This window comes from Strigops habroptila, chromosome 11 (genome assembly GCF_004027225.2).
Source record: "Strigops habroptila isolate Jane chromosome 11, bStrHab1.2.pri, whole genome shotgun sequence".
In the NCBI taxonomy this organism is placed as follows: Eukaryota; Metazoa; Chordata; class Aves; order Psittaciformes; family Psittacidae; genus Strigops; species Strigops habroptila.
In genome coordinates, this window is record NC_046360.1 from 22,561,695 (window position 1) to 22,577,303 (window position 15,609).

Genomic DNA, 15,609 nt, shown 5'->3' on the forward strand with positions numbered 1-15,609 from the left:
TCTTTATAGTCATAAAATAAATAAATTCAAATAAATATTAAATTCAATTAAATTTATCTAAAATAAATCTAGAGCCATAAAAAGTCCAAACATATAATCATAAATCCACTTCACACTGAGTTCTTGAACAGAACCTCAGAACAGAATACCCCAGCACACTAATCGTCAGCTTTAATCAGATACTTAGCATATATTATTATTATTGTATTACTGTATTTATTCATATCGTGACAAAAGAAAGAGTTGTTTCCACCAAGAGAGTGAAAACTTTCCTTCCACACACTGGGGAGATAGCCTATGTTTTCATTGGCTTTCTGAAATCCTTGTCAAGTCAAGTGTGTCAAGTGAGGCATAACGTGATTTTTGACTAAGAAGTAAGAAATTTAATAGGGCAGATGGTATGAATTTGCAAGCAATACATAGAGTGTTCATATTATTGTTTATGAGAGTTGAATCATTAAATTTCTTTGTATGTTAACTTGGCCGTATGCTCAATACTTGCCTCTTAAACATGTTACTGTGCTTTAAAACAAACCATCAAAATAAGCTGACATGGCTTGGCCAGTTAACTCTGAAGCTGTAGAACAGAAAAGGACCTGTAAATTACTGTTCTGGCAAAAATACAGCTTTGTGAAATAGGAAAACTTGCAACACACATTGAGGGTATCTTTGGCTTTTCTATTTCATTTTTAAATTTCAAGGCCCCTCACTTTCGCCTGTGCAGCTCTGTATAGCGTTTATGTATTTTGGTAACTTAAAGATAGAGCAAAGGCTTTTACTTGCACCTGATATCTTTTTATGTGTTTGGTTTTCTTTCTTCCACAAGTTTCTCAATGCATATTCTTCTGCAGGACAAAGAAGATGTTCCAGTAGAAATGTCCAATGGAGAACCTGGTTGCCATTACTTCGAACAGCTTTGCTACAATGATATGTGGCTTAAGGTTGGGGATTGTGTCTTCATAAAATCACACGGGTTAGTGCGACCTCGAGTAGGAAGGTAGGTGCAACTTCTTTATTTGCAACTTGCATCTATAAAAATAACTTGAATAAAAGATGGGCTTGTTGCAAAAAGTATAAAAGAGGATGGGTAAGAAACGTCCTCTGAATGAAGCTAGATGTTACAAGCTCTTCATAGGTCGAGATAGAAGTTTAGCTGCCTAATAAAAAGGTAGTACAGTCGTACAGTTGAACAGGCTGTTCTTCTCTATTGTTTTTCACTAACTGTCTTCCTGAACAGTGTAGTGCATCCAGCTGTCTCATTTCTGAGGGATGGCCTTTCATTTATGTCAGTGGTTTGGTTTTCTTTCCAGAATTGAAAAGATGTGGGTGCGTGATGGAGCTGCATATTTCTTTGGTCCAATCTTTATACATCCTGAAGAAACTGAACATGAACCAACTAAAATGTTCTACAAGAAGGAAGTGTTTTTGAGTAACTTGGAGGAGACCTGTCCGATGACTTGCATTTTGGGTAATTATTAACAACTTTAAATCCAATGGACACTCTCATTCTTTTCCTATAGGATCTGAAGTGATTTACAGCTATGTGTAGGCTTGAATCCAAGAACTCTATTTTTATATTGAGCAGGGGAGGAGAGATTATTCAGTCCATTTCTACTATGCATTCCTATCTTTGGGACCTGTAATGAGAATTTTCACTATAAAGAAGCCCTTTTTATAATAAGGGAGTTACATGTAAGATATCAAAGTGAATGTTGTCTGCAACCAGAGAACAGAAAACTCCTTTATTCTCACTTATTAATGTAATTGTTCCAGTATGTGTTACATGGAAAGTCGGTCCAGAAGGAGGTTGAAAATTGGTTTGTTGCATGAGATGATGACTCTGTACTTTGTTTTGTAGTTATGATGCAGTGCTAAATATAGTTAACTGACTGCTGATCATGGGGTTTTGTTATTTTGCAGGTTTTCGTGTTCTTTAAACAAATCCAAAAGCTGCATTAAGTCATGCAGGTTTTTCGTGAGTGGCATTATTTGATTGGGATATCGATTGGTGTATTTTCTGTAGATGCAATACCAGGAATCTTCCAGACTTAAAACACTGGCAAAAACTTGAGTTTCCACACTTCTTGTAAAACATCTGCAGGTGTGGCTGCCTTCTTACCCAGCTCTTTCCTTTCTGCAGGAAAGTGTGTAGTTTTGTCGTTCAAAGACTTCCTCTCCTGCAGACCAACAGAAATCTCTGAAAACGATGTTTTCCTTTGTGAGAGCCGCTACAATGAAAGTGACAAGCAAATGAAGAAATTTAAAGGGCTGAAGAGGTTTTCACTCTCTGCAAAAGTTGTAGACGATGAAATATACTATTTTAGGTAAAAATGTAATGGGAATGAGGGGGGTCATCTGAGCACTCTTCTGTATTGTGGTGGTCTAACTCTGGTTGGCAGCTAAGCCCCCACCCAGCCACTTGCTTATTCCCCTGCAGTGGGATGGGGGAGAGAATCGTAAGGGCAAAAGAAATCAAAACTGGGTCAAGATAAAGACAGTTCAGTAAGTGAAGCAAAGCTGCACGCACAAACAAAGCAAAATAAGGAATTAATTCACTGCTTTCCATAAGCGGGCAGATGTTTTGCTGTTTCCTGGAAAACAGGGCCTCAGCATGCGTAATGGTTACTTGGAACGACAAACACCATAATCCTGAATGTCCCCCTTTCCTCCTGCTTTCCCCCAGCTTTAATTGCTGAGCACAATGTCATATGGTATGGAATATTCCTTGGGTCAGTTTGGCTTAGCTGTCGTGGTTGTCTGCTCTCCCACCTTATTGCCCACCCCCAGCCTGCTTGCTAGTGGTGCAGAGTGGGAAGAAGGCCTTGATAATGTGCCAACAGAGTTCAGCAGTAACAACCGCATCGATGTGTTATGAACACTGTTGGGGTCACATGTCCAAAACACAGCACCATCAGGCTACTATGCAGAAAACTGACACCATCCCAGCCAGACCCAGTACATATATAAACGATGCAGTTGTAGGAGAAGATGAATTGTGACTAATCACTCTTTGGGAAGAAATCCAGATAACATCAGCCTTTTCATGGCCTTAATACCAGTGGATGTCTTATTTTTCTTCTCCTGACTTTAGGGAAAGTAGTTACATTATCAGATTGGTAAATTCTCCTGGATGTCTTTAAAATACTTCAGTCCTCATTATGGGTAGCAAATAGCTTTTCAGTTGATGAACATTGATATTAATAAAAATATTATGCTCTAACTTAAATAAAATTTAAAATCCAAGGAAGATGTGGTGCTAACTGCCTTCTATAAAAAAAAATGAAGTATTTGCTGCTTTGAAATTCTTTCTAATTCAAGAAAATAAATAAATCCTTCTAACAAGTGACTGAAATGAAACACTGGTCATGGACACTGAATGATTTCTGCTTAGTGTTCTGAAAGGAGGCACAGGCACAACCTAAGTCACCATTGTTTCCATGTTACTCAATGGGGAAGGAAAAAACTAGTTTTCTCTTCCAAAATATATGCTCTCTCCTATAAAGTATGAATATATTCTCATCTGCGTTTTTTCTTCCTCCTCCACCTTTCAGAAAACCCATAGTTCCTCAGAAGGAACCATCTCCTCTACTGGAAAAGAAGATTCAGCAGCTAGAAGCAAAATTTGCTGAGTTAGAAGGAGGCGATGAGGACATGGAAGAGATGGGAGAAGAGGAAGGTGATATGACGGAAACACCTTCTATGCCTCAGCTTCAGGCCCCCTTAACTAGTGAATTGGATATAATGCCTTATACTCCACCACAGGTAAGGATCTTCCTTGAGAAGCTTTTAAATGTTCCATGTTCTTTTCCCAACCCAAATAAACAAAGAAACAGTAACATTTTATCATATACACATAAGAGATTTATATTGCAGTTTATGAGACCATGGGATAAATTACACAGAACAGTTTTGGCATATCCAATATGATATCCAGGTGACAATATTGAAGCCCATTAAAATATTTTTAAAGGAAATAATTTTTGTATGATACGTTAATGTTATTTCTAATGAGTAGGTTGTCTATGATACTTGCTCAGAAGTATCAAGTCCTTATATTAAATATGAAGTTGGGATGTAAGGGTTTAATTATAATTCTCAATTTACCTAACAGCCATTCTTAAGCTTTTCCTTAGATTTTGAAAAAGTCTGGCATTTTGGGTGTTCTGCTACATTTTTAGAAAATGCTGTGCATCATCCTGAAAGGAAAAAAAATCACTTTTTTAGAACTGAGTGCTAACCATTCTTACTTGGAAATAAAAACTTGTTTAAAAATTAGAAGAACTGGATGCCCCAGAAGCTCTAGTATTAATTTGCTGATAAATGTATAGGAAATAAAAGAGTAATTGTGTGAGGTTATATGCCACTTGAATGTGGCATGAGTCATAGCTGCTGCTTAACTGGGGGACTTTTGATCCCCTTCCCTCTCCTGCTGTGTTTCTTACACTAGCCCTGGTATTTATGTAACTGAGTATTGAAGCAGGGAGAGGAACTGCTTTAACTGGTAATTAACCTTACCAAAAAAGCTTCTTTGCAACTGGATTAAACCCTTTATCTGTCTTATCATATTGCCACATCCAAGCTAATGCCAGCATTAAAGAGGCAATGGGAATTACCAGCTGGGAACAGGAGGGAGTTTCAGACCCTTTTGTAACCAGCAGTTATGGATTTCTGCTGTGTTACATTGACCATGAAGTGCCACCTTCATTGGTGAGTGAAGAAAAGATGTGACCCCTGAATAGAAGTAACTGTCTTTGGATGTCATGAAAAAGACTTCATGAAACTGAAAGCTTTAGCTTGGTTTGATGGTGGTTTTTTTGCCATGTGGGCAGACCACCAAATGCATTCTCCTGTGCAAGGTTGTTTCACTGCTCTTGTTCTAATGTGCTCAGTTTCATAAGTAGCATGAAAACTGTAGCAGAGTATTACAAATAGAAAGCATGTTGCCAGCATTAATCAACTAATGTACTGCTTCAGGAAGGGGAAGGTAACTTTTTATAAATCAAATTATTATATTGTTAAGCACATGGCAGCTGCTGAAAGCAGTTTAAATAGGGATCATTGGACATTAAAGGTGTCCAGCTGCTTTCTGCAGCATTCCCTGTGTTTTGATCTCCTTTGCTTTGTGTCTTTCTACATAGGTGTGTTTTGCCCAGATTCCCTTGAGAAGTCTTATTTAAATACTAATAAATAATATCTCATTAAAAAGGCAAGATGATAGTTGCATTGGGTTTTTTTAATTGTTTGTAATGGGACAGTCTTACAGAGCTTTTAGGATAGCTGGTGAAAACTCAGGCTTAATGGATATATCCAACATATGTGTATATACCTTTAGACGGATGTGAACTCTGAAGTCTAGAACTTGAAGTAAAAAAAAACCCAAACCACAAACAAACCAACCCCCAAACCAAATAAGGAAAACTGAAAAGGATCAATAGCAGTACATGCTAAGAAGTGAATGATGATACACAAGAGCCCTGGCAGATTCCTCACACTGCTGATTTGGAAAGAAGAGGCATGTTGTGTCTGAGCTGGCATTCATTTAACTCTGGTGGAGAGATAACTAACATATAGCACAGAAATACACTTTCTTCTTCAGATAATGTGTTTTATTTATGTCCCAAGTGAAAAGTGTCTCTTTAAACAGAGCTCCTAGGTAAAAGGTATGTGTTTCCTTCATCTTCTTTTAAATGTATGGAATTGTATTTAACAACTGTTAAACCCCAGAACTATTAAACTTTATTTCTTTTCTTCTGATAACAAAGAAGCTCTTGTACACCTAAGCATAGAAGAGTCAAGACAAGTGAATAAGTGGTATTGTGGGGCTTAACAAATAGGCGGATAATACTCTCCCACTGCAGTTTGCTGTGAAGCAAGTCAAACCTAAAAAAGAAAAAGATGTGCAACTTCATTTATTGCTTTAGCAATATGGATGAGAAAAGGCATAAAAGGGGGTCCTTGTCTGTTTCTTCTCTTAACATGTCTAGAACTGAATATGCAGTTGTCTGACTCAAATGGAGAAGACTCTGTTCATTTCAAAATGGTTGTATTGGAGATGTAAAAGAATGGGGAATACAAGAACTGAATTCAGAATTCTTAGTTTCTCAAAGGTCCTGTTTGCCCTTCCAAACTGATGGGTAGGCTTTTACATTAGATTACTGTTACCAAAACTGTTGCAAGCACTATAAAGGCAAAACCAGCTGATAACCTTGCAGCTGTCTAAGTGCAGATGTATAAAAGACCAAATATATTATTGGATTTTCTTGTTTCTGAATTGAGAACTCTCCATCTGCCAATGTGGGCTTGCCTGATGAATTTTATGTGCCCTGTGTGTCATCCCAGAACCTGTGTGGAGTTTTCTTCGCTTCCTCCATCTTAGAGACGAACCTAGAAGACTTCCTCCCAAAAAGACAAGTAGCGTCTTTAGGTTCATAATGGAAACATTAAGGGCAGAATGCCGTTTGAAAATGAACACAGGGAAGTGTGGAATAACATACAAGTATGCCTCCATTTATCCAGTGCCCAGCTTAAATTGATGACCAAGACTTTTTAAGCATCTTGATAATCGCTGAAGCTTTGTTTTCAGATGAGAGTATTGAACAGTGGGGTCATAGTGGCAAGTAGGAGGAGTTAGTAACGTGACCAGAATTTCAAGATAGGAAGAAAAGCATTGCATGTATTTTTCTTTCCTTTTTTCCCCACCAGGTATTTGGAAACAATTACATTTTTCAAGATGTGAGAAATTTGTAATGTTTGGGATACGAGAAGGGCCTTTTGAAGGTTTTGGTATGATGAGACATTTGTGGACCTTAGTGATCAGAGTATGGGAGAATTATGGTCTCCTGTGACAAATACAGGTGGAAGGAGCCTTCAAAAAGGGTGTTCCTGCTCTGGTATCTCAGTGGTTGTCAGAATGGGTGAAATTTTTTGAAACATCAAGGAGCTCTCAACAGGAGCATCCATGGTGGGAAGAGCAAAGGAGCAGAATTTTTGTTAACCATCAACATAAGAATGTGATGTGAACCTGTTGTGCAGGTAAACAGTGATCAGCAAAACTGGGCTTTGGGTTTTTCAGGGAGAAATGACTACTTATGTAATGAGAGGGGAACGCTAGAGAGAAAGGAAATCCTGGCAGGCAAAATAGAGAACATTTAGGGATGAGAAGAGTGGAAGATGGAGCCAGGAAGAGTGGGGGTTGCAAAGGCTGAGGAAAAAATGGGGAATGCATTTTCCTAAAATGTGCAACGGCAAATAAAATGTTTTACTCGTGTTGGCAGTATTTCTGAACAGCATAATGGGTGAAATCTGTGACATAACACAATGACTTTTATTCTCTTCTGGCATTCCCAATAATCATTTATTTGCTACTCAGCCTTTCTTAGTCCTCTTGTTCAGTTGGGAATGATCTTAGCTAATAGTAAGCACTTTGTGTTGTCTTACTGGGAATTTTTGAAATCCTCAGTCATAAATGTGTGGAAGGGTTGAAAAGCATCAGAACATTGTCATTTTTTATGTTTTTTATTTTTCCCTGTGTACTTTTCATAAGTGTGTGCATATGATTTTGTCATGCATCAGTAGATGCAGTCTGTTTTTAGGGGCTGGAAGGTAGGATGTTTCTTGTGCAACTATGTTCAAGAGAATTCTAGGAATATTTAAAAATACTATTTCTTACAGCTTTGAATTTTGTACGTCGAGAAGCTTCTCTTTTGTACACTTGTGGTCATAACTGCTTTTTCTCACAGTCCACTCCCAAGTCTGTTAAGGGCAGCACCAAGAAGGAGGGATCAAAAAGGAAGATCAACATGAGTGGGTACATCTTATTTAGCAGCGAGATGAGAGCTGTGATTAAAGCTCAGCACCCAGATTACTCTTTTGGAGAGCTCAGCAGGCTTGTAGGAACTGAATGGAGAAACTTGGAAGCAACAAAGAAAGCAGAATATGAAGGTAAATAAAAACTAAGATGCTAAACTCTTTTCTGCTTTTTTTTCTTTCTGAATGCTTTCATTGCTGTTATTCAGATGACAGGTTTAATAAAAGAAGATACTTGTTTTTGTGTTCTGGACGTACCTTAAAGAGAAGTTCATATTGAAAGATGACTGAAGAGGAGCAAAGAGCATGTTTAAGTTATGTAGTGCACAACTGGTAATTTGAATGTCTTTGCCACAAATAACCAAATGAACAAAGACCAAGAAAATGGGGACAAATTAGAAGTAAAGGGGTGTGAAGTCCCTGGGCTGGAAGTCAGTTGGAAAAATGGTTTGTGAAAGTTTCCTTAAAGGAGGACTGGGGGGAATTTTGGACAAGAAGCTCTTCAGAGTTGTAGCGTCAGGTAAGAAAGGCTTACAGTGGAGTGGGAAAGAGTTCTTTGATTAACAATACTTAGAGTCCTAAAAAGCTTTGGTAGAATAAAATCAAGGATACAGAATCTGTTATGATACTGTAAATATGACCTCTACGGTTCAGCCTCAGATTTAGTCAACTGTTGTAACTGATTTTGTTGAGAGGTTTCATATCCTGAAGTAAGCCTAGGAATATTTCATAGGCATGAGACCCTCCTTTTCCCTCCTTTTCCCTCCTTTTCCCTCCTTTTCCCTCCTTTTCCTTTTCCCTCCTTTTCCCTCCTTTTCCCTCCTGATACTGGTCATTGTGTTCCAACTTTATTTGATTAAAATAAAATACAATTGATCCCTAACAGCAGGCCCTTAACCAAGACACATACATTGGCTTAACATCCATAGTTATTACTCTAGTTAATAATGTATCAAAACTTCCAATATAAAAGCCATTTTTTAAGCAACTGTTGCAGTTTTATTGGCAGGAAATGCTACTTTGGATAGGAAAGTTTCACCACCCTGGAAAGTTATTGCCCAATGAAGTTGTAACTTTGCTTTTTAAAAATGAGATTCGATATGTTTTTTGAATACTCATAACTCAAAGGCAGCTTTGATTTTCAAACTAGAAGTTTGCATGCTATCACTTTCCACTCTCAGCCACGTCAGTCCTTTCTGAATTTGCACTACTACCTCTTTGCACTTCTGGAGAGTAATATAACACCACTCAACTATGTGCAAGCTTTCTTTGCAACTGCTGTGAAGAGAAATGGTAATGCTCTTTCTTTGTGAAAGTACTGTGGCCTTTTTTCCTGCTGTAGTTCCCTTTTACACCCCTCTAGGAGCATGTGGTATCTTTTTATTGCCAGAACCCTCCTTACAGCCTAATTCTTAAGCAGTAGGATGGCTAGCATGTCATTGCTTCCCAGCTTAGAGCAGCTTGACATCTTGAACTTCTGCAGGAAGCCACTGTTTGTCCACTGTGTTAATGACTGCCTATGTGCTTCCATTTTAAATCTCTTTCTCAATTAAAATTTTCCAAAGCTTTTGGGCTGCATTTTCTCTAGCTTGATGTCTGCCCAGAACTAGACCTACTTTTGTTTTTTGAGGGGTTGGGATGGGGTTACAAAGCGTGCAAGCTGTGTTTGCTTACCAAGTGTGAAAGGAGAGGAACTCCTCTCCTTCCACTGTGATGAGTCAAAATTCACATGCTCTCTAGTGTGGACGTGCACCAGGAAGCAGGGAACAGGCATGGTTTGACATCTCAGTGAAAAAATGCTTTTCCATGTTCTGGTGAAAAGTAGTTTGCATTTTAGATTCATTTTGACCCAGTGAACATTTCATTTGGTATACGTGCAGGGCAATAGTTGTTTTTTAGCAACAGCTGAGCAAAGAATAGGCTGTGTTGGAAATGCCTGCAAGGCTAACTGCAGTGTGAAAACTCCTCAAAGTAAAATAATGCATGGGATTGAGGTAAAGGCCTGTTTTGAGGAAAAGCTCTGTTCAAAGCAGAAGGTCTCTGTCCTGTCTCTTGAGATGTGTTGGAAATGTTGTTTGAATGGTCTCAAGTCCTGTCCTAAACGATTTGGGTTTAGTATTGAGTATTAGGATGAATGCTTAAGGCTGAACTTTTAGACACCTGCTACAGTTCCCTTTGGCAGTGACATTTCGTCTGCTAGTTCCATGGCAATCACAGCATGGATAGAGTCTGGATAAAACTCAAGTACTCTCCTACGTCAGGTCCTTCTTCAAATCTCAGCACTCTGAAGTCTGACAAAGCTGAACACTAACAGTAATTTCTCATTCATCAGAGTGTCTCCAGAACTTTTGCTTTTGTCTGACTATTTTTTATAGCTGGCCGGAAGTAGGTGAGAGTCAGAACAGCTGCTTCATCTTTTCCCCAAATGCTTGCTCTCCTCTGAAGAGGATTATCTAATTTTTCTACTTCAGGATCTACCTTTAAATGTCTTGTGTGCTTTGTGCTCAATCACGTGTAAGTTGCCTGTAGTCAATTTAGGAGTTTCTGTGCGTCGTCATCTCTTCTTCAGAGTGAAAAGAAGGAAGAAATTGCCTTTGGAAATGAAACTGGTCTTTCAGTGTATGGAAATAGTGCTATAAACTGCACAAACAGGTTCTACAGGAGACAAATGCGTGATAGATGTTTTAAGTCATACTAGAGATAATGAGTAACAATGGCAGGATGCATAACTTAATCTCCTTGATGAACTACTTAGCCTTTGTTTGACAGAGGGCCTTGATTGCTGGTTTAGTGGCAGTTTTCATCTTTCACCAACTGCAAGAAAACTTCTAGCCCTTCATTCACTGTTATTAAGATTTGCCTATGTATGCTGCATTCATTATTCTTTGTTGTTCCTCATTGTGTCAGTCAGATACAACGTTCAGAGTGAACAAATCAGCAACTTGCATGCCCCCAAAGCACCTTGAGTGGGCATTCAGTAGATCTCCTTTTTTCGTTTGCTTGGGTTTTGGTTTTTTTTCTTTCTTCTTCCCATCACCCTTTGCCCTTCCGTTAATATCAAATTGTCCTCTGGTCAGATTCCCCTGCAGTAGATCTTTTGTTCTTGCAGTCACAGTGAGAAACTTGGTTGAGATAATGACCAGATTCATCGTACAAAGGACACACATGACCTCCAGTGAGCAGCACAATGTGAGTTAGACATCTTCAGCACCAAAAAAAAAAAGGAAATAATAGCTTGAAGGGGACCAAATGGGGAAACTGACAGAAAAAGGCAGAGAAAAGTATTTTTGGTTCATCAAACTGCTGCTTGTTATGTTCCAAACACTTAAGGACCTCTCTACACTAGAGAAACTTCCCAAATGCTTCCCAGCTTTGCCACCACTTTTCAGCTGCATCAGTAGTAAAATATATGGGGAGCCCAAGAATAAAGGGGCCACCAGCTGGCACTGCTGTCTGCTATTTGCATCTTACTTTAGGGCACAACTGGTAGACATGGTGCATAAAATCCCTTCAGCGGCTGGTAGCGGATCTACATGAGCGCTGCTGGCCTTGGCTGCAACTGGTTGAGCTGAACCAGTGGTGTCAAAAGAGGAAACGTTTTGCCTTGTTTTCCAAGTGCGGACCAAGCCTAGTGCTGGACTGCTGCTACATGTTGGTAACACTGGTGTTATTATCAAATTTGTTCTTTGACTTTTAAAATTTTTATTTTATTATTTATTTATATAATTATTTTTTTTTTAGAAAGAGATAAAACTTTGTGGAATATTTTTTATGAAAGGTTCTCTAAAAGTCTTAGCTGCAGCCACATGAAATCAAATCATATGCTGTATAAAAAAACAAAGATTCATCTGTTCTACTTTATATTTGACTAAACTATGCCAGTGTTTGACTAGTCCTTTTTAATGAACAGATAATATTTTGAAATTCTGGGTTACAAAACAGAACTGAAAATCTAAAATACTTTTACAGAGCGGGCAGCTAAAGTTGCTGAGCAGCAGGAGAGAGAGCGAGCAGCACAGCAGCAGAATTCCTCCCCCCGGGCAGGCACTCCTGTCGGGGCTCTTATGGGGGTGGTGCCGCCACCAACACCAATGGGAATGCTCAATCAGCAGTTGACACCCGTTGCAGGTAAAACGTAGGAGCTATGACCATTTTTTCCTCATCCACTATATCAACCCCCTTCATAACTCTGAACACTCTCTTGGGTCACTTTGTTCTTACGGAAGAAAAAGCTCAACCTCTTCAGTCTTTCTTCATAATGAATATACATAACCGCAGCGGTAGCCTGGTAGTCCCACATTACTTGTTCCAGTAGTGAGTAGCCTGTTGAAAATACAGGGAAAAAGGGTCCTCCTTGTTCAGTAGTCCTGTTCTGTTTGTGGGCAGTCGTGTTTATTCACTCCACTTTGCAGAGTTCATGTTTAGCCCTGTTAACATGGCAGGAGGGGAGTGAGCTGAATACTTTTCTAGTGCATGCAGCATCAGTGGAAGTGGTAAAGTACGAGGCAAATTATTATTTTGGGGTTTATTGTCAGGAAGGTGAGAGGCACACAGAATCCAAGCCTGATTTTAAATCCAAGCAAAGGCTTTACAGCATTGCTGATCAGACACTAGTAAGCAGAGCAGACTAGGATCTAGAACCATTGCAGAAACAAATACAAAATGCCAACATTGCTGATTTTATCAGCTGATTTTTCAGAATAGAACTGAGCTTGGAGAACTCTTCCACGAGGTCCCTGTTGCTGGGTGTTGTGCTCATTACCAGTTGTTATCTGACTTAAGTTCATAGGGGGTATACTTGGAGTAGCTATTTCCAGGATCAGATCTGAAGACAGTGTAGTCCACTGGAAATTCTTGTATGGGAATCAGCCATACATCGGTGAGAAAATGAATTAGCTGTGAGCTGATAGGTTCAAAGAAAACCTAATAGGTTTTCTTTCCCCCATTTTTAATTAAAATAATTAATTACTTCAGTCAAGGTCAAAATAGTGCCAAGTAGGTAAAAATGAGCATTTGGAGGGGGTTTTGTTTTGAGTTTGGGTTTTTATTTTTAACTTTCCCTTAAGGCATTCCAATTATTCCATATATTCTTTTGTCATTTTTCTTTTTCTTTCGCATCTCCCAGGCTGTGGCTGTATTTAGAGCTGACAGCCTGAAGCGTTTTTCATCACGGTCTCTAAATCCCTTTTCAGTAAATAGGCTGCATGGATGTTTAAACTGAAGGCACATTCCTTATTTGCTTCATGGTCTCCAGATGACAAAGCATTTGTTTAACTGAGTTGCATTTTTCTTTTATATTTTTTCACTTTGTTCTTGATAGTTTTCCTCTGAACTGTTTGCAGTTGGTGTGTGGGTTTGTGTGTTTGCACATACCTGTGCGTGTATTAAGAAAAAGAGGGGAAAAAAAGGGTTCTGTAGTGCTGATCTTTTTTGTGAGTAACCTACCTCAATCTAGAATATGTTGAAATGTCATCCTCTTGTGGTTGTGTTTTCTTGGTTTGGTTCTTGTTTTTTTGGCATTGAGTCACTTTTCCTATTTTTGGAGGTAGGTGTTGATGGGCAATAATACTATTAACACTTCCTTAAAGCTTTTCAAAAGATGTGCATTCTGCAGATTACAAATGCTAACCTCCTTCCTGTGGCAGGCTCCTCAAAAGCAAACCTGTAATTAAATCATCATCTTACTCGGGTCGTTAGACATTCAAGTCTCTTCAACATTGTGAAATACTTCCTTAAAGCAGGTGATCGAGTGGATCTCTTTAAACTCTATTTTTGTGGCTCATTTGAAAAACAGAGTATTTCATCTTTTGGTTTCCACAAGTCTTACTTGAAAGTATCTTATTCTGTTAGACCTCTTTCACATCCTCCTCTATCATTTGATTGCTTTTCTTGCATTCAGAGAATTTCTCCATCAGAGATGTTCATAGAACTTCTTTACGGCCCATGAGTCCAAGAGATCTGGATGCCTTCTGAGACGCTTTTTTCTTGTCGTGCAGTGCTCTAGCTTGTTGTAAATTTAGGCATTAAAAAAGTTTGTTTAATCTTACACTGTTATAGTAAAAAATGGGAGAACATAAATCACAGCTGTGAGAGCTGGACATAGTTTGCCCATGTTTATTATTGTAAAATCAAAGTGGTAACTTACACATGGGGTACAAAAGTGGCTGCTCTTATAACTTTGTGATGAGCTGCAAGTACAGATTTCTCATGGAGATTGGGATAACAGCTTTATTAATGCAGCCAGTTGTTGAGCATTTCATTTGGAAATACAGAAATAATCTTTCATGATTGATAAATATGGGTTTGTTTCATTGGACTTTTTTTTGGGGGGGGGGGGGGTGTTTGTTTTAAAGCTTCAGAAGTATATGTAAATGCATTGAAGATGTGATTGCAGCTGGGGGTGCTCTGGAAGTACCAGGCAGTAGCTACATCCCTTTTTGTTGGTTTTCTTCTTTTATTTTTCCCATTAGGAATATGGATGTCACTATGTCAATAAAGGGGCACAAATGAGCTTCCAGGTGTTTGAAATAGGTACCTAAGACCTATGTAATAAGTGTCAGTCTAGGTGTCCTGTGGAGGATGAAGGTTTGAGGAAGATCAGTTCATTATTTTCTTGTTGTTTGCTCCATGTGAAGCTTTGGAATTTCATGTTTCTCGCCTTTGTAACTCTTCCTGGGGAGGGGACAAATTTAGCTTGTATTTTGGAGCTCCTCTATCTGTTTCAGTCCTAAGCTTGTGACAGCTTTGTTTTCAGTCTGATCCAGTGTGGGTTTGGCCAGTCTTATTCCAGAAATCCCTGTCCTGAAAGTTTCTTTTATGATTTACTTAGAATGTGGCAAAGACTCAGTAGGCAGTTTCTTGGAACAGACTATAGAAGCCCCAGCAGGTTTGCATTTCTAAACTTAACCTCATCTCTCTAGACCTGCTTCTGTCCTCTGTCATCTTTTCATTGTCTTTCCAACCCCTTTGCTTAGTTACCTGACAACACATCCATTTAAATAAAAAAGCCTAGAAAACAGACATAGTACAAGCAAATTATGGACAAGCAAGTTATGTTCTAGGACCTAATAAAAGTAGTGTAGTTATATTGTGTAGGTTCACCTCACGGATAGCAGCAAACCTGAGCTGAAACCAGAATAATGCAGAAAACTGAATTTATAGCAGCAGCACAATACCGTCTTCCTCGTAGCATTGATTTTCCTAGAAAGACACCTTGAAGATATTGACAATGAAATTCTGTGAGGGACAGCAGGTGCTCCTTACAAGTCCTTATACTTAAGTCTAGTGTGTGAGTGTAAGTTACTGCAGCCCAGCACATCCAGTGCTGTCAGGTTTCAAACCTGAGTGACTTTCTCAGTTCATACTGAAGATGGTTTAATTAAAATCACCCGTCACTGCCATTAGTTTTAAGTATGCGAATGTTGTAGGGCTTTTGTGTGTTCATTTTGCATATGCACTGCAAAAAAATGTATGGGATTTTATTTTTGTTCCAGTTGGGTCTGGTCTCTGAGCTAGCCCACACACCAGGGCTGTGAAGCTTGTGTCGTTAGTGTTGTGTTTGTAATCTGTATGCAGATGGCAGAGCTTTAAGCTGTATTAAAATTGCTTGCGTTAGTAACATTTAATTGTGGCTGAATGTATTCCTTGTGTTAACATACCCGAATATTCAGCATTTATTGCCCCATGAGAAACATACAAATACACTAAATACTAATTCATCCAAAGTATAGTGTTTCATATTTATAACTTTTTTTTTAATTTTTAATTTTTGTTCATTTTTGCAAGATACTAATTGTAGTATCG

At 38.7% G+C, this 15,609-nt stretch overlaps 1 protein-coding gene across 12 annotated transcripts in view; it reads left to right on the top strand.

The window, feature by feature from the left end:
• Positions 1 to 15,609, top strand: part of PBRM1 (polybromo 1) — a 67,223-nt gene that overhangs the window by 43,544 nt on the left and 8,070 nt on the right. For 10 of the 12 annotated variants that reach the window (XM_030502138.1, XM_030502134.1, XM_030502137.1 and 7 more), the window contains 5 exons: positions 852 to 997; positions 1,311 to 1,468; positions 2,141 to 2,324; positions 3,552 to 3,762; positions 7,740 to 7,941. In XM_030502138.1, coding sequence (XP_030357998.1) covers positions 852 to 997; positions 1,311 to 1,468; positions 2,141 to 2,324; positions 3,552 to 3,762; positions 7,740 to 7,941 — 901 coding nt within the window. Of the gene's footprint in view, positions 1 to 851; positions 998 to 1,310; positions 1,469 to 2,140; positions 2,325 to 3,551; positions 3,763 to 7,739; positions 7,942 to 8,015; positions 8,309 to 11,775; positions 11,935 to 15,609 lie in introns of those variants that run through there. The other 2 variants (XM_030502142.1, XM_030502141.1) reach the window with 2 other exon arrangements.